This window comes from Lissotriton vulgaris, chromosome 6, assembly GCF_964263255.1.
Source record: "Lissotriton vulgaris chromosome 6, aLisVul1.2, whole genome shotgun sequence".
NCBI lineage: Eukaryota > Metazoa > Chordata > Amphibia > Caudata > Salamandridae > Lissotriton > Lissotriton vulgaris.
The window spans coordinates 155,841,023-155,864,241 of NC_141694.1; the positions used below are offsets into that span (position 1 = coordinate 155,841,023).

At 42.4% G+C, this 23,219-nt stretch overlaps 1 protein-coding gene across 1 annotated transcript in view; it reads right to left on the bottom strand.

Annotated features, from left to right (window-relative positions):
* The window catches only part of LOC147706943 (uncharacterized), a 355,595-nt gene that overhangs the window by 251,278 nt on the left and 81,098 nt on the right, over positions 1 to 23,219 (bottom strand). The window contains exons 3-4 of the mRNA XM_086925597.1: positions 12,489 to 12,554; positions 6,837 to 6,905 (exon numbers count right to left, since the gene is read on the bottom strand). Coding sequence (XP_086781723.1) covers positions 6,837 to 6,905; positions 12,489 to 12,554 — 135 coding nt within the window. The remainder of the gene's footprint in view (positions 1 to 6,836; positions 6,906 to 12,488; positions 12,555 to 23,219) is intronic.

Genomic DNA, 23,219 nt, shown 5'->3' on the forward strand with positions numbered 1-23,219 from the left:
AGTTACCTAAAACTTCCTCATCCGATGTAGACAGATCTTACCATTTAAGAATGATAGGATAGACCCTATTTATGATTCTTCTGGTAATTTCTATAGGATCGACTTTCTCCCTTTTTAGAGAATATCCATTTAGTATGTAGACATTAATCGTAAAAAAACATGGATGACGGTGAGGAACAGTTAAGCTGCTTCTTGGAATGCTGCTATAGATATTCCCCTACAACAGTAAAGGAGTAAATGTACACAGCCTTGCTAGGTCTCGGCACCCGCTTGGACCTGTTGTACACGAGGGATGGGTAGGAGTTCGTTCGGGAATTGGAGGGGACAAATACAAAAAAACATGAGCAGTTTTGTGCTTCAGCCAGAAATATGATAAAGTTATATGTATAGCTACATAGCTAAGTCTAGGCGTTTGAGAATTGCTACCCTTAACGTTAAATAGCTAAATGTGTCTACTATGCATTACAAAATTAAAGAAAAGCACGCACAATTGAAATCAAGGTTGCTTATAGAATCGTAGCATTTTTTCACACTTGGGGGCAAATCATCAGATACTACTTCTCAAAACGGCCTTGGTGAAGGGAACCAAAATTATTTGTATGATCCCTCTTTCCAAGTTGTCTACATTACCATAAATATCAATATCCATTAGGAGTACAAATGGGTACACTGGAGTTTCATAGCTGTTAAGCACATTGCCCCAATAAAGAGTTTTCTCTGCCTTAATTCCGGTCAGTTTCCAGGACAAACAAGCATTTGCAATGCAATAGGTCTCGCAGCATTAAAGTTTGAGTTACTGGCATTGTAAATGAAAATGCTTTGCATTAATTTTTTTTCTTTAATTTGCAATTGGTATATAAACTTTGTTTGTGAATGGTTAGCTGTTGCTTTTGCTAAGCAAAGTTGACAGTAATATAGAGTGTTAGTCTTGCTTGGTATAAGCGTGCTGATTTAAAGCGCTTTGATACCCGCGGGTTAGAGGGATGCAAATACATTTCATACCTCTCCCAAAAATTATCTTAATTTCTATGTGGCTTCGAGTAGCATCTCGGGGGTATTAATACATTTAAAACTCACATTAAAATGATGTTTCAGGTGTTTTCCAGAATCGCGGGCCTGTGTATCTGGGCTTGAGAGGGTGGGATGCAAAATATGTTCTTATAATTCTTACTTACCAGTAAGTCGGCTCCGGCCAAAATTCTGGAGAAATTAGCCCACCAGCAAATTGCCGGTTTCATTGAGAACCATGGTCTCCTTCACAATTCCCAACATGGCTTTCGTAGAGGCTATAGCACAGAGTCAGCCCTCATTGAGACGGCCGATTCAGTCCGTTGGACATTGGATCGGGGCTCAAGGGCGGTGTTGGTGCTGCTGGATTTATCAGCAGCATTCGACACCGTCTCTCATCCCATACTGCTGGAAAGACTGAGGGCTATAGGAATCCAGGGTAAGGTCCTCAAATGGATCAGTTCGTTCTTGTCAAATCGAAGGCAACAGGTCCACCCCCCCCCCATGCCTCTACAGCTAGGCCATTGAAATGGGGTGTCCCCCAAGGCTCCTCATTAAGCCCTCTTTTATTTAATGTGTATTTCTCTCCTTTAGCTGATATGATTTCTCGGTCAGGCATCAAAACAACGTCTTAAGCCGACGACATTCAGCTGCTTTTGACTTTTGAGGAGCCCTCCCTTTTTACTTTCAATCCCCTTAAAACCTGCCTCAGAGAGATCGCCAAATGGATGGATCTTAATTTTTTTAAACTGAACGCAGGTAAAACTGAAGTGCTTTTTTTTAACCAGCCTCCCCCACTAAATGCGAATTTATGGTGGCCGGAAGATCTGAGCCAAGCCCCTATCCCCAAGGACTCCGTTAGAAATCTCGGAGTCTGCTGGGACCACCAGCTATCATATGAGTGTCAGGTCCAATCAGTCTCGGCAGCCTGTTTTTCTAAGATTAAAATCTTGAAAAAACTCATAAATTATCTGCCCTGGTCTAACAGGAAAATGATAGTCCATGCGTTAATAATCTCTCATTTGGACTTTATCTAGGATTATCCACCGGCCTCTGCCAAAAACTCCAAAGGGTACAAAATGCTGCTGCTCACCTGATTGGGGGTCTCCCACGTAGGCAGCACATCTCCCCATATCTGCGTGAATTGCATTGGGTACCCGTGAGCAAACGAATTGAGTTTAAAGCCATGACATTAGTGTATAGAACCACGCAGGGCAATGGGTCTGCCCATCTTAGATCCATTCTTCAGCCCTACTGCAATGCGAGAGCCCTTCGCTCTAACACCAAATCTTCACTGGCAACCCCCAGATTCAAAAAAGTTAACTCAGGAGGCAAAACATTTGAATTATGTGCCGCCCAAAGATGGAACAAACTGCTGCTTGACTTGCGCATGAGTAAAACTGAACTAAGGGTGGGCGTAAAATCCGTTTCGCGGGCGGATTTGCGGATTTTCCACGATTTCGCGATCCGCGAATCTCGCGAAATCGCCGTAAAATCTGCGAATCAGCGGGGACAAATTTTCAGCCAAGCAAGAGTTACAGCAGCAGGTGCAAAAGTTGAACCTAATTTCTTTGTAACCTTTTACAAAAGGGTTACAAACCTTTTACAAAAGGGTTACAAACAAATTAACTTCAACTTGGACACCTGCTGCTAATTGCTTCCTGGCGCCTCGTTGCCTACTTGCAACTATTCTCTGACCCTGCTCTGACCCTTGAAGCAGGGTCAGAGAATAGTTACAAGTAGGCAACAAGGCACCTGTCCAAGGAATTAAACCTCATCAGGAAGCACTTACAGATATAAAAAACAGGAAGAAGGGAGAGGATGGCTAAATACACCCATTTTGAGTAGTCAGGAGGGGTTAAACTAAAAGAGACCTTTACAGCACAATTTTCATATGCATTTTGCTAAAAATAAAAAGCTGTATGTTCTGTAGGGGCAACTCAGGAATCTGGCCCTTCAGAGATCCGGCCTCTCTTTCTTTCTCTCGTTCTCTCTCTTCCTCTCTCTTTCCCTCTCTTTCTCTCTCTTTCTATCTATCTATCTATCTATCTATCTATCTATCTCTCTCTCCCTCTCCCATAAACGACTGCATGGGAAACTTCGCTATGCAAGCGGCTCGCGAAGACGCAAAAAGCCCCGCGAACACGCAAAAAACCCCGCAAACACGCAAAAAACCCCACGAACACGCAAAAAAACAAAAATCCGCAAATTCGCACAAATTTGCGAATTTTGCGGATCGCAAATTCGCAAATCCGCAAATTTGCGGATCGCAAATTCGCAAAATTCGCCCATGCTTAAACTGAACCTAAATTCCGTCGTGCTCTAAAAACTTTCCTATTTCGCCTGTGAACTCTATGCCTTAGAGATCCTTCTGTTAATCAATTAGCGCTGGGACACCCCGTTGGGGTAGCTGCGCGCTTTACAAAAGACACAATAATAATAATAATAAGTATATTTTACAGACTACCTCTAGAGAGAGGGAAGTGTCAGACGTTACAACAAAGCTATAGTTGTTGTTTCTTTGTCTTATGCATATAACAACCATTGGTAAAGCAAAAAGTCCTGGCTTGTTATAAGTGTACTGAAACTTATTGTATTATATATCTGGATGCAATAACAGAAGCAGCAAATTACCAGTCAGGCGAACCCCTCCCTCCCTCTCCACCTCCGCTCTCCCCCCTCCTCCTCCCTCCAGTTTTTTCATTCGACTTAAAGACCTGGGCAAGACCTGTTGGCTTTGCCAATGCGTGTATATTTATATTTCGCTCAAAGTGGCATCTATCACCTTGAAATAGTAAATACTGTAGCACTAAAAGAGCACTAAATGAGGCAGTTCACCTGGCTGGGATCATGTAGCTGTGACATATCACTGCAGGAGGAGGCTACCCCTCCAGAATGACTGCAGCACTGGCAGCTACAATTGCAGAATGACTGCAGTATTGAAATAAATGTAGATCCTCATCAAAAATGGAAGATACTTGTATATCATGTAGTCCTATATCTGTTTCATACAAGACAACAATAGCGTGGTACATGCTAATACATTGGTAATACTTCTGTTTTTGGTGCCTGTGTCAACAAATTGTGTTTACAATAACACATGCCCTTGCTCGTCGTCCTGCATAAGCGAAACCACTTTTTGGCAGCTATCGCCATCGCCTTATAAAAAACGAGTTTTCTGTTCATTTCTATTCATGCAAAGATGCCAGAACCTGTTACCCACGTGGCACGCCTCTGCAGGCACCCGGAATGCTTGTGCGCTGCTCTGCGCCCTGCGTGGCGCGCGGGAGTCGACAAGCTGGCATGAAAACAAACACCAGAGCACAGCCCGAATTCCGGCCTACCTCTGTTTTGATGCCCATCGGCTCACCTCCACTCGTGCATGCTATTCTTCCAGCCAGATAACAGGATGCCAGCAATCCTGCTCGTGTTTGCCACCCAGGTGACCTTTGGTCGCTGCGGTGTGACCAGAACTGGAACCTGCTTGTATGGGCGTCGCTTGGTATGAGAAGGGAAGCTTCTCTCAATTCTCAAACACACCGACCCCGCTGGAAGAGCCTTTCATTTTCTCTGCTGAAAAGAACAAGTGGGAGTTGTGTGAGCATGCGCGCGGCTGGCGTCAGGGACGCGGCTGACGTCAGCGGCTTGGAGGCTGCTGGAGTGCGAGACGGGCGCGCAGGCAAAGAGTTGGTGGTGGAGCAAGGAGTTGTGCGGGGGGCACGCGGGCAGCCGAGAGAGAGCCGGAGCCTCAGGATGACGCGAGTGTGGAATGACGGGCCGCACTGGTGCGTCCCATGGCGCAGGCACGAGCTGCAATACTCGGGACTGGACTTGCGAGACCTACACAGTTAAGGAGAGCTGCGACAGATCTGGGGGCTGTGGGGCAGTGGGGTGGGCGAGCCCTTCTCAATTGTGCTGGTGTGCTGTGCAGGCGGAAGAGAGCACTTCGGGGCGCGTCTGTGTGTGCCTGTCTGTTTACGTCCATATCCATTGTGTGTGTGTGTGTGTGAAGAGCCTGCCGGAATTGGAGCGCGTGTTCACGTGCGCGACCTGATCCGATTCCAGCAGGCTGCGTGCGCGTGCCAGTCTCTTGTCTACAAGTCCTGCTACTCCTTGAAAGCTGAAACGATCACAATAGGCTCGCTTTGCGACAGCAGGGGCTTCCGCCCCTGCAATCGCAGGCGCGAGACCTAAAAAGTGATAGCAATTCTGACTTTCCCCTTAAATCTCGGGAAAATAATGCCTCAGTCCCATAATGGCTGACAATAACCTTTTGAAGTTCAATGCAGATAAAACGATTCTACTAAATAAACTTTAGACCTGAACCACTGTTTGGTTGGCCTCTCCTACTTGGTTTTGGCTCCTATTTTCAGTTGACCAGAGGAAAAGGACTCTGCCCAGTTGAGTGCAGGGCAAACGATAAACCATCTAGAGTGCAAGGTGCCACACATTAAAGAGAGGCCTATTGTCATTGCAAATACTTGGCATTTTAACGACCTTAGAATCCACAAATTTGCACAAATAATTCAGTGTTGGAGTTCTTTCAAACAATAATGATTTAGAGCTTGAAGAACACGGGACCATATTACCAAGCAATAGCGATAATTATCGCTATTGCTTGGTTAGAGACAAATATTTACCGCTGAGCTGCGGCGATTTTTACCGCAAATAAACCTTGGTATTACCAAGGTTTATCGCAAATGGGATAAAAATCGCCGCAATGCATGAATATCGCTGAAAAGTCAGCGATATTTATGCATTACCGAGCTAATGCTCTTAGCCATGTTATCCACCTCCCATTGGATAACATGGCTAAGAACTGCTCAGGGCAGGTGTTAGCTTTTGGAGATATTCCCGCTTAGCGCGAATATCTCCAAAAGTTGGTAATAGGAGATAGCGATGTTTAGCGACTGCTTTCAGTCTCTAACATCTTGACACGCCCACTCTGCATGTCATTAGTGATAAATATCACTGACATGCAAAGTGGGGCCCAAGATGGTCGCTATCTCCTACTAGCTGTTGCTAACTGGTGTTAGCGACAGCTAGGTAATAGGGAGATAATTTTATCTCCGCTTTCTTGGCTTTTAAAGCCAAAAAAGCGGAGATAAACCCCCTTGATAATATGCCCCACGGTTCCTTGCCACAGATGGTCAGTCGGCCCGTCATATTTCCTACAGCGGTGCAACTGCTGGCTTATCTGGCGGAAACCATACAGTAAAGGCAGTGGGACTGTCCCTGTTGGTGCATCAAATCATTTGCCCAAAATAGAGCAGATGAACTGATGTACATGTTTGTAACTTTGGACCGCCAGGTGACTTCTTTGAGGCATGGGTCGGCAGGGATCTCTGCATATGGTGGGCGATAGTCTGGCCAGAGTGCTAGAGTTAATTACTTCTGTCTTCCTGACAGACTGTGGGCTGCTGAACCATATTCTAAGTAAAGTTCTAACTTCATATTCGATAGGCACACTTTTCTCCAGCCACGGTCCATGCAGGTAAAATTAATTATTTATTTCATTTCCTCAGCATCGTCCCTTGAAATCCCCCCCGCCGGCCCCACCGCTGTTACCTGCACCGACCCGGGTGCCTTTCTCTCAATTTCAAGTCACAATATTTTCTTTCCCCATACAGAAACTACAGTTTCAGAGCAATTTTGTATAGCCAATGTAAATTTCAGATACCGATATATATGTTCATAATTTGGCAGGGTAAGTACTTTCACATGTTGATATGCTTTATTGAAATGGCGTTGCATATTTCCTTTAATTAGTGCGCTGCTTGAATTCTACTCATACAACAGCTGGATTTTGGTTTAAAGTGTATGCTTACCTATTGAAATCCTGTCTCTTAGTTTTTCTTCCTCCTTTCGCTCTTCTGGTGACTGGTTTGATTTTTGGCCTGTAGCCCAGGTGATAGTTGCCATTGGAGAATGAAAAAAGAGATGATTAAGAGTGAGTGCATTAAACTCTAGACAGAAGCTTCACACATATTGCAATCGCTTCACTGGCAGTGGGTCTGGTAGACTTGGGCCAGAAGGAGCCCATGCCCCAGCTTTCTTTGTCCTAGTCCTCCCTTGGGACCCAACACCTTAAGTGTTGAATGTGAAAGAAGTAACATGGGGAAAATGAGACACTGAACCATCGCAGACACCTTTATTTGTCAAAAAAGCTTTAATTACAAATCAGTGTTTGTTTGAGGCTACATGATTGCTTAAGAAGTTCAAGTCTGACTTTCTATGTTTGCGTGCATATATGTCTATCTCTATAAATAAAGAGATGAAGATATATACAAACATTAATTTGCACATTTTTCTCCAAGTCAGAGAGCCTAGGTTTAGACCTCAGCAATTAGAGGACAAAACTAGGCCATATTTTAAGACTACATCCTCCATTGACATTTGTGCCACTTACTTTAGAACTTAGGCCAGAATCACAGTATTTTTTCCATGGGTAAGTGTCTTACATCCGCCTATTTCAATAGTAATTCACGCCTAGAGCAGATGCAACCGCTTGCATTGTTAGTTTAAACAATTCCTGAAATTATTAGACTGCTAAAAATTTACTGTATTAATGATCATGTTTGATAGACAAATCACAACGGAGATGTATTCCATGAAAGCTCTAGTAAGTGCCATTGCTGGTTAGTGAACATTTTATTATTATTATTCTGAGTTTTGTATAGCGCCTGGTTATCAATAGGCATCCCAGCGCTTACCAGAACATAACACTACTAAAGAATGAAGGGATTAAACGGAGAACAAAAAAGTTTTTAAAAGTTTGCGGAACCGAAGAAGACTAGCTTCGGAGCGCAGTTGTAGGGGCAATGAGTTCCACAAGGAGGCCACATTTATTGAAAACCTTCTGCCACCCGTTCTTGCCTTTTTCACCCTGCCAACCTGAAGGAGATGTTGATGGTCAGAGCGAAGAGAGCGAGGGGCCTTGTAAGGCTGGACCATCTCCTCCAGAATAGGTGGGCCTATTTTAACGGGCTAGAGACCTAAATGTCATGGTACATACATTATGACTGAATGCCATTTGTGAGACAATAAATGTCAAGGACAGTATGGACTACTTAGCATTTCTTATCAGATGGGGATACGAGCAGCTACATCACATGCATCCATTGGTAGCAGTCTGACACCCCTGCTAAATGTTTTTCTGATTAGACTTGATGCCCTCAGTTGGTGGATCAATCTCTAGATCTAAAATCACTACGAGGAAGGGTGCAGGAGCGAGGGTCAAAATCTTTCCATTGGGAGAGTCCCAGGGCAGTTCGTGCATTAATAGTTAAGATATCCTTTGGTGCATCCTGCCTGGAGCAGAGAAAGAGAGCAACAGATTGAGCACACACCTAGAAAAGATTAGTTTTCTGTAGGGTGTCTGATGGTGGTCAGCTGAGAGAGAGAGAGAGAGGTAGAGTGTGTGCTCCTGAAAGTATTAAAGTGAGTAGTGCTTCTTCCACCCCTCCCGTAACACTGTGTGTGTGCTCTCTGAATGCATCCCACTTTAAGCGTGTTGACAAGGTGAATAAAACAATCTTTTTATGCGTGCAACATATAAATATAACTCTCAAACAATCTACAAAATCCAGAAGGAGAACTACCATACATAAAAAATGATTTGCACTTATTGCATCAAACATAGTCACAGTGATCCTACGTATCGGCAAACACAAGGCAACAGACTTTCAAGGCAAAGTCAAAATACTGAGCATTACCTACCAGAGAAATTACTATAACTGCGCCCGCCTAGGATATGACAACTTTGTGACAAATAAGATTCCCACTGGTGTGCAGGCATCATTTCCCTTTTTTCCACAATCCTCCCTGTCACCGACAACATTCTTCAGCTTGAAAAACAGCTAGGTCAAAAATGCCTTCTGTGAAAATATCAGGGCTCAAGCACTGCCACAGAGGCCAAAAGAAGATTTTCTTATGTTACCGTCATGACACCTACATCTGGTGTCTCTGATCTTAAGGCGATCCGTTATGCTCTTCCTGATCATTGATGCTACTAAAAGCCATCTTATTTTTGACCAAGGCCCACAATGTCATGCAAATTGTCCCTTCCCAAATAACCCAAATATGCTCTAGGAAGGAGAGGTCCTCCTGTTCTTCGAAGAAACAGTCCTGCTCCTGTGATGATTTAGAGACTCTACACCATTCACAGATACAGGTCTCTTCTCAAAGTCAGAGCTGATTCTGATCTTAGAAAAGCTAAAATACAAATTTCCTACTCCATTGACTCATCTGAAAACAGTTAAGCCTTTCAAACACGCTATGTTAGACTTCTTCAAGATGGCCCGGTTACCATGTGGCAGTTCACAAAGTTGGGTCTACTACTACAGGTTTGGCAACTTCAAACACTCCATTCCTTCAATTGCTGCACATTCACAGGCTCAGTTGTAATTTCTGTAGACTTCAGCACCTTTAAAGGTGTTGCGTTGTCCTCTCTGCACCATCAACGATGCAGCCTCTTGGTGCTACACTCACTGAGCCAATTCCTACACTTATTTAGCTCTTGATGTTGGCTCATGATATCCGACAGCTATAGAAAAGGTTTGAGCCTGTTTCAACAACAAGCTTTGGCTGAGCTCCTCTCTAAGACCCAGGGATCCATCTGGCTAGAAGCTCTTGATCTGATGCAAATGCCTTATCCTTGCCTCACAGAAGATAGTGACTTGGACAAGAAGGTAAAATGTAGCAAAGACCTTCAAACCAGGCCCAGCCACATGATTCTGGGTTTTGTTTTGGATATGAAGAAGAATGGGTGGGCCAGAAAGCTGTTTTTGGGAAAAGGGAAAAATCAACCAAGGGTTCTGAGATCTACGGTTATAAACTGACAACATAAACATATATATAAAGGAAAACTTACATTTATTTGATAATGTTGGGCCTAAGAAATCGCATTAGTTGCCATTGTGTACTGCAATCAGGGGTATCGCAAACAGGGCATGGATGAAGACCTTGCCACAACATGAGTGCCCACTGCATGGGTACAGTTCATGCACAGTAGGTGTTCAGTGCTTGTGAGGCATTGGGGTGCCTACTGATTAGGACAAATGCAAGCATTTTGCTACAGCGTTACAAAAGGGGCATGTCTGAAATGCATTCGCTTTGAATCCAGGGGTGACATGATATTAGAGCTGATCATTAATGGTGCAAAATCAGTATCTTTTATGTTTTGGATATTAATAGGGTTCTGTGGCAGTGGTTTTAACAACTATATTTTGTTGGAATTATATTATGATTGCATGAAAGTCTTCAATCGTTACATAAAAACCTGTCTCTAATGTTCGTATTACATTTAAATTGTGATCTGTCAAATCGCCCTGTATTGATAAAATAACATAGCTGCTCAGCTGTTATAAATATTACAGCTGAATAGTGATATCATATTGTCAGATGACAGAGTCAGCAGCCAAGGTGAAAAGCAGGCCACAGAGCATTATTACAGTTGATGTTTAAAGAAGGAAAACAACAATTTCCTTTTACATTTTCTGGTCATTTTTCAAAAAATAAACATGTAGTCGCTGGAAGGAGAATTTAAATTTTGTACAAAATAGGTCTATTGAGAAAAATCTCTCTATATATGTTTCAACATATTCTGTGCCACACATCTTTTAATCGGACCCACTTTAAACTGATTCTGGTGTCTTTTTGTAACAAATTACTAACTGCTTTTTTGTGTCTTTTATTTCATAATACAGATTTTGGATTCGTTCTTCATGTCTGCAAAAATCAATTCTCTTTTATGTGAAAGATACAGGCATCAAATATTTAAGAGGCGCGTGCAATGGCTGGTAGATGACCATGCATTGTAAGGAATGAAATATTGTCTGCCGTACATTAAGAGAATACCTCGGAATTCTATGACTCTTTAAAGAAATTCCTCAGTGACTGGTAATATCCTTGTGATGCATGGAGGGGGTACTCTAGCTGCTACATGCATTTTCAAGTTTACTTGACCTTGTTGGCATAAGATCAAACATGTTTTATAAACTGAAACTGATATCAGGAGAACCCTACATTGACTGAATATGAGCTTTGCCAGTGTAGTTCTACATTATCCTGTCATATTACCTTGCTGCAGGGAATTGGGTTTTTTTCTCTGCCACTCAGGGCCACCAACCATGACTGACAGCAGGGGATACAATAGTTGCCTTGAAACAAGCAGTATGAGTCCTCTTCTCTGCTGTCAAAAATTCAGTCCAGGCAATTCAAGCATCAAGGTAGGCAAAGTGTGTAGCTTATCAAATCCCATAGGATGCAGCAGAATCGTGCGCCAGTTTGGTAACGGGAATATACCAAATGCTGTTCATAGCCCCTTTTTTGCTGCTTTTAAAAAAAATCTTTGACCTTTAACTTGATCACAAAGTTTTAAAGTTTTTAAAAAAAGATGAAACACAAATGTTAGCATCTTTGTATACTTCTTCACAGACTCAAAATGCATAGTTGTGTTTTAATGCTTATTTGGCCCATTTCGTTTCATTCATTATTTTGGCTGATGCTCAGTTCTTAGGAAATCAAAAAGTGGTAGCAATTCTGACTTTCCCCTTAAAACAAGGAATATATTGCCTCGGTCCTATGTTGACTGACCAATAACCTTTTAAGTTCAATGCAGATTAAACAATGCTGCTGAATCACCTTTAGATCTGATCCTCCGTTTGGATAGTCTCTTCTACTTTATTTTGATTTCTATATTCAGAACACCAGAGGTAAAAAAACTCAGTCCAGTTGAGTGCAGGGGAAGCGATATTCCTTCTAAAGTGCAAGTTGCCACACATTAAAGATAGGCCTATAGGCATCGGAAATACTTGGTATTTTAACGACCTTAGAAGCCACAAATTTGCACAACCAATTCCGCTTTGATGTTCTTTCAAATAATAATGTTTTAGAGCTTGGAGAGCATGTTTCTCACCCACAAATAGTCAGTCAGCAGTCATATTTCCTACGGCGGAGCCACTGCTGACTTAGCTTGCGGAAACCATACAGTAAAGGAGTTAGGACTGTCCCTGTAAGTGCATCAAATCATCCGCCCTATATAGAGCAGACGGACTGATGTACATGGTTGTAACTTAGGACCTCCAGGTGACTTCTTTGAGGCATGGGTCAGCAGAGATCTCTGAATATGGTGGACGATAGCCTTGGCAGGGTGGTAGAGACAAATACCTCTGCAGTCCTGACAGACGGCGTGCTGCCCACCAAATTCTAAATGAGGCCCTTACTTCATTTTCGATATGCACACCTTTCTCTCAATTTCGCGTCACAGTATTTTCTTTCTCCTTAAAAAAAACACACTTTCCCAAAAACTTGTATAGCCAATGTAAATTTCAGATACCAATATATATGTTCATAATTTGGCAAAGCAAGCACTTTTGTAAGTTGCTATGCTCTATACAAATGGACATTACATATTTTCTTTAACTGGCACGCTGCTTGGATTCTAGACATGTACAACAGATGGATTTTGGTATGCTTACCTATTGAAATCTCGTCTCTCGGTTTTTCTTCCTCCTTTTTCTCTTCTAGTGGGTTAAATATTTGGCCTGAAAACACAGATGATAGTTGCCATTGGAGAATATAAAAAGAGAGGATTAAGAGTGAGTGCGTCTGTACCAAGGAGCTTTAACCTCTAGAAAGAACCTACACACACATTGTCATCGCTTCACTAGACGGGGTTTTGACAGAGTGGGGCCAGAAGAAGCCCACGTCCAGATCTGTTTATCCTATCACTCCCTTGGGTCCCAATACCTTAGATGTTGAATCTAAAAGAGGTAACGTGGGAAAAAAGAGACTCTGAACCTCCCCACACACCTCTATTTGTCAATCAATCTTTCATTACAAATCAGTGTTTGTTTGAGGCTACATGTCTGCTTAAAAAGTTCAAGTCTGACCTTCTATGTTTGTGTGCATAGATGTCTAGCTCTTTATATAAAGAGATGAAGAAATACACCAATATTATTGCAGAATCAGTTTAAACATTTTAAGCAGGCCCAGAGAGCTTAGGTTTGGACCTCGGCGTTTGTGGACAAAATTAGGTTATATTTTAGGACTACATCCTCCATTGACAGTAGTGCTACTCACATTAGAATTTAGGGACAGAATCACAGTTTTTTCCATGGGTAAGTTGTCTTACATCCGGCTGTTTAATAGTGATTCACACCTAGAACAGACGCAACTGCTTGCATTGTTAGTTTAAACAATTCCTGTAAATATTACAGACTGCACAAAAATCACTGTATTAGTCATAATGTTAGATAGACAAATCACAACACAGATGTATTCCATGACATCTCTAGTAAGTGCCCATGTTGGTCAGTATACATTTTAACAGGTTAGAGACCTAAAATTCATGGAACATACAATATATACACATTATCGAATGCCCTTTGTGAGACAATAAATGTCAAGGGCAGAAAAGACTACTTAGCTTTTCTTATCCGCTGTGGATAAGAGCAGCTACATCACATGCATGTATTGGTAGCAGCCTGACATCCCTGCTAAATGTTTTTCTGATTAGACAGACACCCTCAGTTGTCGGATACATTTCCAGATCTAAAGTCACTAAGGGGGAGGATGCAGCAGAAAATGTCAAAATCTTTCTATTAGGAGAGTCCCTGGGCAGTTAGTGATTGAATAGTCAAGACATCCTTTTGTGCATCCTACAGGGAGCAGTATTGTTGTTGTGTCTCCGTTTGGGAATACCTGATATAAGAACGAAAAGGTGGATTTTTTTCATGATTTCCCTGGGAGGGGATCAAATTGGTTGTGTTCTAAGGTTTCAGCCACCATCAGATACCCTGTCAGGTTTAGGGGTGAAAATGGTGATTGTGAGTTAGCACCTAGGAATTGGGCCAAACTGTTCTGATGATATGAGTGGACAAAGTTCCCATTTTTCGACGCATATATTGTCCAAAAACACAGTCCTACTTGATTAGTAGGAACTGTAGGAAAGTAGGATCTGCTTTCATGGAATAGGTACACCAGGGGTCTCCCATGGGTTGAAGCCTTTATTATGCCACCCATTTGAGATCGCTCAAATAGTGAATACAGGCCTGCCATTGCAGCCTGTGTAAGCTGGTGGTAGCACCACTTGCGACAGATATGTTTCCTTATATCTGAGCTCACTACACTTTAAACCTATGTCAACCCCTAAGGCAGGCCTTTTAATACTGGAGGCAGGGTGCTCGGTTAAAAGTGTGAGGGTGCCCTTGCATAAGCAGGACACCCCTACGACCCTCGGAGTCCATACTCCCGGGTGTAAGTGAATCAGCCATTGCGATATATAGGGTGAAATGCATCATTATGCAAAGGCTATCTCTAAACTGGCTGTAAAAAACCCTGTTGTGCTTGGTGTTAAATATGTTGGAATCATACCTCCGTATTAATGGAAGTAAGCGAAGCCTACCTGCAGTATGCACTGTGCCAAGAGAAATCCTTTCTCAATCTTTTAAACCAATAAAAAAAAATAATCAAATACTACGTGATCTCTTGAATAATCAAGATATTTATTTGCTTGAAATCCAGTTTATCAAACACGATTCTGATTTGGGCATCAGTATTTGCCTTGATACTTAAATGCTCTCAATATATACATATAACAGTAACTTGCTACAGTATATTTCATCATAAAATACTTCACAGAATCACATAACTGTCCATTTCATGTAATGCATGGAATATTACAATGCTAACAAAACATGCGAAGAAGCGTCGCCCAATGCATTTCGGGAAACCCTGTTCCCTTCTTCAGGGGCGAATACCTGGAAGAAACATAAATGCCTACAATGACTGTGGTGTCCTGAATACTATTTAACATAGTAGATACACATTAGGGGATCAAAAGAAAATTGTAAATAATGGCAGCCTATGATTGGTGATGGATCCTCTATGCAAATGCAAGGATTACTCCTGAGTCATAGAAGGACTTTCCACAGTAAAAAAAAATTGACATGTCAGGAAAATTTCTTCTTCGCAATTTTTGTTAGCATTGACTTATGCAAAAGAGGACAATATCATTTGTGAAGATGAGTATAGATTCTTGACAAATGAATGTTCAAAAGTACCGGCCCTTTATGGGCTACCAAAGGTACATAGGAGCATGAATGACCCCCCCATGCGGCCCATAGTTTCAGGGATAGACTCATTGACAGAACCTTTGAGTAAGTATGTAGACCATTTCATACGCCCTTTAGTTGAACAATTACCGTCTTATGTCAAAGACACGACAGACATGATATCAAAGGTTGAGGGAGTCACCTTTAAGAATGAGAGTCAATGGTTAGTGTGCTTAGACGTGGAATCTCTGTACACTAATATACCCCAGCAAGATACTGTGACAATGATGACAGAGATTCTTAGCGATGACAAAGGTGATCTTTCTGCGCAAAATACATTCATTATTGAATGCATTGAGATAATCTTAAAAAATAATCTGTTTCTCTTCAAACAAGATTGGTTTTGCCAGACGAAGGGTACCAGCATTGGAGCCACATGTGCTCCCAGTCTGGCATGCCTTTATGTAGGGAAATTTGAAGAACAACACATCTTTAATGAATTAAGTCCCTTCTATGAGGACATAAAGCAATGGTCTAGATTCATAGACGATGTGTTCTTCATCTGGGAGGGTGATGAAAAAGACCTCAACAATTTCCTTCTGTGGTTGAATTGTGGGGATCCCAACCTTAGATTCACAGATAATAGAAGTCAAGTCTTGACATTAAGATAATAGCAAAAGAAGGGAAACTATGTGTGGATCTGTATGTTAAGCCATCTGACAGAAACACACTTTTGCACCACACGAGTTATCACCCTAAATGTCAGAAGGATGGGTTCCATTTAGCCAATTCTTAAGAATAAGACGAAATTGCAGTGATAGATGCAGCTTTGAAATCCATGCAAAAGAGTTGAAAGAAAAGCTAACAAAACATGGATATCCAAAAAGATTAATCAATGAGGCATAGAAAAGGGCAAAATACCTCAATAGGGACAGTTTATTTGAACCAAAGAATAAAAACAACCAAACAGAACAGAACATAGTGATGGTGTCCAACTACAATGGAATGAGTTTTAAACTGAAAAACTTGAGCAATAAACATTGGTCTTTGCTTAACAAATCCGGTAAAATACCCCTGAAGAAGCCCACCTATGCATATAGGCGGAATAAAACGATCAGAAACCATTTGGTACATACTTATAAAGAACCTAGGGTCGCCCTTCAAAAGAGTATAATTGGTGGTAGTACAATAAAAGGTAATATACCATGTGGGAACTGCACTCACTGTAAAAGCATATTGAAATCTGAGAAGATAGAACTCAATGGAATTACACACTACATGAATGAGCATGTGAATTGCAGGACTGCAATTGTAGTATATTTAATCACCTGCCCTTGCTCCAAGGGATATATAGGAAAGACAGGACGTGAAATGCGTCTTAGATTAACCGAACATAGATCAGCCTTAAAAAATCAAAAGAAGAATGCGCCCCTGGTAGAACACTGGATCAATAACAAACATGGATTAGATGATCTGCATTGGTTCATTCTAGAAAGAATCAAACCCTCATTTAGAGGTGGTGACATGGAGAAGAAACGTAAACAAAGAGAGCAATTTTTCATGTCAAAATATAAAACCTATCACCAAGGTCTAAACAGCAGGGAAGAGTGGGAAAGGATGATTAAATAACAATAATGTAGCTCATCTAGAAATTATGTCTGTATGTATCTGGATAGTCAATTGACTGTTGGACCAGTAATTGAAGAAATAAGGTTCTTTATAATTATAAACATAATGTTTCGAAAATGCGGATGCTTGTGAATAAATTTGAACACTGTATATGCAAAAGGGTAGTGATAGAAAGAATACCAATAATGTGAATATACCCGATGTACAGTCTTATAATAAGATCTATACTAGATCTATAACAGAGTTCTGAGGTTGCTGTAATGGATATGTAGAAATCAAAGAGGCTTTTCGGAAAATAATTACATTGATAGAATATCGGCCTCCCTAGGGGCAATACTGTCTAATCATAGGATGTATAGATTAGGTTCCATGATATGTAATAAAACAGCAAATTATCCAATGATAAAGAGTAAATTGAGGATGTGTATAATATGTGTACATGCGGAAAATAGTGTTTAATCATATGATGTATGCATTTGGTTCCATGATATGTAACAATAGAACCTAGTGAGCGATGATAAAGAGTATTGTGGATGTATATGACATGCGTACATGTAAAGAATCGGGTTTGTAATTGTATACATTTTATTATTAAGGTCCATAAGTGTTTAACCATATGATGTATGCATTTGGTTCCATGACATGTAACAATACAACCAATTATGCAATGATAAAGAGTAAGTTGTGGATGTATATAACATGTGTAAATGTAAAGAATCGGGTTTGTAATTATATATATTTTCCAATAAGGTCCATAAGGGTTTGATAGACGAGCATAATAGATAGGTAATCCTTGCCAGTTCTGTAATAAGACATAAAAATAGCGCGAATTACAAAATGGAATCTGAGCTGGGATAATACTAGATTTATTTCGTAAACAACAGCTGTGTATGAAAGTAGGAATAAAAATAACGTTATCATCGTAAGTTTAAAGGGAAGAAGCCAATAACATCGATACCAAATGAAACGAAAAACTAAAAAAATGGCGCCCGGAAACTAAAATTACATAAACATCCGGTGACGTGTACGGAAGTGAACCACGTTTAGGGGCAGTGAGATGAGGCTAATGAAAACCCTAACGAGAGTAATTAGTATAATCAGTCAATTAAAAAATGAAGCCGGAGATATATAAGGGCGTAGTAAAGATCCGGTGGCCATACCATTAAGAAATCCAGAAGGTGGCCAACGCGGACGAATCTTCTCTTTTACGCAAGGTAAGGACTATGCTGAGATTATGAGACTTAACAGAGATGGGTGAAAACATGTAGCGAGATTTAGAACCGTTACCTTGGCTGTTAATAACTCGATACCAAGGAACGGGTTGAACCGGTATGCAGTGGTACGATCGTAACCCTGATTGTGAATAGCTCGATATTTCGGCCCGAGGGTAGTTTTTTGTGAGATAATCAAATATTTAATTAGGAAACGCTAGACGTCCTATTTTAGTTTCCTTTAGTAATAAGTCTGTATGTAAGGAAACAGTAAACGTTAGAAACTTGAATTCGATCCCAGGGTAAGAAACTTTGCTTGGAAACAAGGCTACTTCGCCGAGTCCTGTCCCTGAAACATGTGGGTTTACTAAGGAAGCATAATCTCGCTCATACACCTGGTTTGAATACCAAGCAAACATTGTTAAAATGATACTGTACAAACGGAAATGGGAATATGAATATCGGGTTTACCAAGGAAGCAGAAACTGGCCCATACACCTGGTTTGAATACCGAGTAAAAACTATTGATATAATGATGTATGAAAAGGGAAATGGGAGTATAAATATTGGGTTAGGATGTCCAGTCATTTAATTTAAAAGAAACTGACATAAAAATACCAATTACAACAAGAGAGGGTTGCTGAACTGTTCCTCAAGAGTATTAAAAGGAGATTGGCTTGACCGAAGGTGTGTATTTAACACCATTGGGCATCCATTATGTTGGACATGTTTGCCTCACACACCCCGAGGGATGTCATGCTTCATCATCGGCGGTTGCTCCTCGTCGGGGAGGCGGTGCAATCCCCGACGGGCTCACCTCAGAGAGGGGCTCTTTGGCGGAGATCTTTTTGTCCAACTGCCTATTGGTGAAGTGCGGGTATGTGGGCCAGGGCAATCGGTATCCTGAAATGAAAGGGTGATTTAAAATGTAGTAGGGGGTGCCAGAAAAATACTTTATTCTGGGGGTCCTCCTGCTGCAATTAAAAGGTGTAATTAGCTCGTTGGGTCACGGCGAGTTAGGTAGCGTAACCCAAAGCAAGACTTAAGTGAGGGTCGGTCAACATGTTTCTCACATGGGGAGTTCCCGCGATTCTTCAGGACCTAGTGATGTAGTGAGTGAAAAATTAATTTAAAAGAAACCATGCTAGTGTCATGAGTCTCGTGTGGTTTACCTCAGGGGATAATCCTATGCCTGAATGATGGAGAAAAAGGAACATGGTTAAGCAGGTATCACGTTCTCTAGCAAAGGTATCAATGGTAACAGCCAATGTAACAACTAAGTGCAGTGAAGTTGTGGTGGTGTGTGGAATATCACACGAACACGAACATGCCTGTGTTGTTGTCGAGTGCAATGTTTAGTGAACACTCTTCCACTTTATGTTCGTGACTAGTGCGTGGTGAGTTAAAAACAGTGGATTTAAAAGCGCAACTGCTATCTCAAGGAGAGAACTTTGGTCATAAGGTGGTAAATCGATAAGATGTATCCTGGTTTGGTATAAACTCACCTAAAGGTCTTGGACTAATGGCCACCTGAGTAGTCGGCGGGTCGGTACAACAGGAATTGCCTAAAGATCAGGCTGGGGGAGAGGAACAGTTGGTTATGAAGGGTATGGGTAAGGGAATACCTCTAGTCAAGGTGGTTTGAGAATTAGTGCAGGGTGTTGTCTTACCTCAAGTTACCCGTGTCCGTGCTGAGTCACCTACCCATCGCCGCCGAGCTCGAATAGGTAATGGAGCTCGGGGGCGTGGACTATTTATAGGCGACCTCGTCATAAGGTAGCGTCGGTGGACGCCCTCTGTATGGGTCACGTGTTGTCTATTTGAGGCTTGGACAGCCATGATTAAGTGGTGTAAATGAAGTTCGGCCATAGAGTCCAGTAACTTATATTGGGGTGGTTCATAAAGGCAAACCTGATAAAGATGGATTTATATGTTCAGTATTGAGTTAGAGCAAATCAGACAGTGAACGTGGTAGGTAATGGCTAGTTTACAATGAGTGCCATGGAATATCTTCATTCAGCCCTTGTCTGTCTGTGGAGAGGCGGTGCACCCACCTTTGTTCTTTCCGGAACAGTGCATTCTTAGGGCAATTGGGACTTGATTCAAGGACAACCCACCGAATGGAATCAGCGCTGTGTTGGTTTTCCAGATAGTGTTTACACATCTTAGTGTGTGTTTTCTTGCACCGAAAATTGCTGCTGTGTTCAGTGATCCTTGTCTTGATTGTGCGGGTTGTTATCCCAATGTATTTGAGACCACAGGGACATGTAAGCATATAGATGCAGTGGGTGGTGTTACAGTTGGTGTGGCCTCGGATTTCCCATTTGAAGGTATCAGTGAGTTGTATTGTTTTTAGGGGGGTAGTATACTTGCAAACCCCGCAGTTACCGCATGGGTAATGGCCGGTGACCGGCGGCAGGTTCCATAAAGTCTGCTGGGAGCTTTTTTTGGTTGTTTTGGGTCTGGTGTTGATGAGAATATCTTTCACGTTCTGTGACCTTTTAAATGCAAACCTAGGCTGTTCAAAGGTTATATCACCTGTGTTCAGAATCCCCCAATGACGTTTGATCGTGCTCTTGATTCTGTTAGATATGGGGGTATAAGTCGTGACACAGGTGATTGGCTGATTTTCAGTGGGTGTTTTTTCCCGTCTCTCCAGAAGGGCATCTCTGTTATTGTTTCTGGCCCGTTTGTTAGCTTTAATGACCTCTCTTTTGGGGTAGTCTCTGTCTAGTAAATTCCTTGACAGATGATTGATTCTTTCTTGTAATCTGCGATGTCACTGCAGTTACGCCTGATTCAGAGGAATTGCCCAAAAGGTAAATTGGGCCGTAGAGCTTTAGGGTGGTGGCTGTCAAAATGCAGCAAGCTGTTCCGATCTGTGGGTTTCTTAAACATTGTTGTATGGAGTCTGCCCTCTAGCAACTGAATTGTCAAATCAAGGAAAGCAATCTCCTTTGGTGAGGAAGACATGGTAAACCGTAGGTATGGGTTGAGTGAGTTGACCCATTCGAAGAAAGCCTCATGTGAGTTGGGACGGCCAGTCCATAAGATGAGGATATCATCAATGAAGTGTTTCCACATTGTGATGTTGGCCGAGAATGGGTTAGATTGGTGGTGAATAAATTTGTCTTCGAAATCAGCCATGTACAGACATGCCACCGACGGGGCAAAGGTGCTGCCCATCGAGGTCCCTTGGGTCTGGTGAAAGTATTTGCCCTTGAACTCGAAGAAATTCTCGGTGAGTGCTAGGGTGGCGCAATCCATGATGAATGAAGGCGGGGTGTTTGAGTTCCATTCCTCCATTCTCAGGCGTGACTCAATTACCTCTAGTGTGGCCCTTTGGGGGATGTTGGTATAGAGGGCCTCAACATCTAGGGTAATCAGGAGATCAATGTGCCCCGCATCTTGGATTGAGTTCAGAAGCCGCAAGACATCGCCAGTGTCCTGAATGTAGGAGGGGATGCGTTTTACTAAAGGTTGCAGAAAATGATCGCAAAATTGCGAGAGTGGTTCCAGTACCGAGTCAATGCCTGAGACTATGGGTCTCCCTGGGACTGGCCTTGTTCCCTTATGAATTTTGGGTAGTATGTAGAAGTATGGAACCCTTGGATCTTTTTTGTTCAGAAATTCAGCCTCCTTTTTGCTTATCCATTGTTCGCATTCGGCAGTTTCCACTAGGCCTGTGATAGCTGTTTGTAGGCATGGGGTGGGATCACTGGGAATGGGGGTGTAGTACCGATGGTCATTCAGTTGCCTAGAACATTCAAGTTCATAGTCTCTGGTGTTCATTAGAACCGTGGCGCCTCCTTTGTCAGCCTGTTTTATGGTGATGAGGGGGTCGTCTGCCAGTGATTTTAACACCTCCATCTCATTGCGAGAAATGTTGGAGTGTCTGGTTTGTCGGTCAAGAGCATCAATGTCTTTGAGTACCGCCTGTTCGAAGGTGAGAACCTCATTGGGAACCATCCCATTGTGGGGTGTAAAAGTAGATGGATTATGTAGACCTGAGTCTTCTGTTGGTTCAAGAGGTTTACCATCAAAAAAAGCCTTAAGTCTGACTTTTCTAAAGAATGATTGGATTTCCCTGGTCTGGTTGAACAAGTCAATTCTTGGCGTTGGGACAAAGCCCAGTCCTTTTTGAAGGACTTTCTCCTCACTCTCAGTCAAGAGGCGATCAGAGAGGTTGACTACAAGGCTCACTTTGGCCCTGACCTGTTCGTGCTCCGGGTGTCCATCCCGTGGGGGCGTGTGTCCTCCCACTGCACTCTCTTCTCTGAGGCGTTGCTTCGCTTTTGCCCGCGCTCTCTGCCCCAACCTCTGCCTAAAAAGGGGGGCATGCAGACCCTTGGGGTGTGAAAAATGGTGGGTATTGTGGAGCGAAGGGTGGTTGGAACTGCGGAAATTGAGGGTATTGCCAAAACGGGGGACCCATGGGTTGCCCTTGATGGGGAAAGTTAGGGTAATTTGAGGAAATTCTGTTGTCCTCGACCCCTGCCCCTTTTGGCCCTAGGTGGTAAGTTTGGTGTTTCATTTTCATCGCTGCTCTCAGTTCTACTGTTAGAACCTCTTTTGGATGAGGTTGTGCTAGAGTCTGAGTTATAGAACCTTTTAATGTCCTTTTGGAGTTTGGCCACTTTTTGGTTCATCAGGTACTCCTTATGTTCTGCCATTTCCTTGTTCAGTTCGGCTAATTTTGTTTTGAATCCCGTGTTTTGGGCTGTGGTCTTGAGTGCTGCCTCGGCCTCTTGAATGCGGACTAATAGAGCATCTGCTAGTCGTCAAAACAACCAAAAAAAGCTCCCAGCAGACTTTATGGAACCTGCCGCCGGTCACCGGCCATTACCCATGCGGTAACTGCGGGGTTTGCAAGTATACTACCCCCCAAAAAACAATACAACTCACTGATACCTTCAAATGGGAAATCCGAGGCCACACCAACTGTAACACCACCCACTGCATCTATATGCTTACATGTCCCTGTGGTCTCAAATACATTGGGATGACAATCCGCACAATCAAGACAAGGATCACTGAACACCGCAGCAATTTTCGGTGCAAGAAAACACACACTAAGATGTGTAAACACTATCTGGAAAACCAACACAGTGCTGATTCCATTCGGTGGGTTGTCCTTGAATCAAGTCCCAATTGCCCTAAGAATGCACTGTTCCGGAAAGAACAAAGGTGGGTGCACCGCCTCTCCACAGACAGACAAGGGCTGAATGAAGATATTCCATGGCACTCATTGTAAACTAGCCATTACCTACCACGTTCACTGTCTGATTTGCTCTAACTCAATACTGAACATATA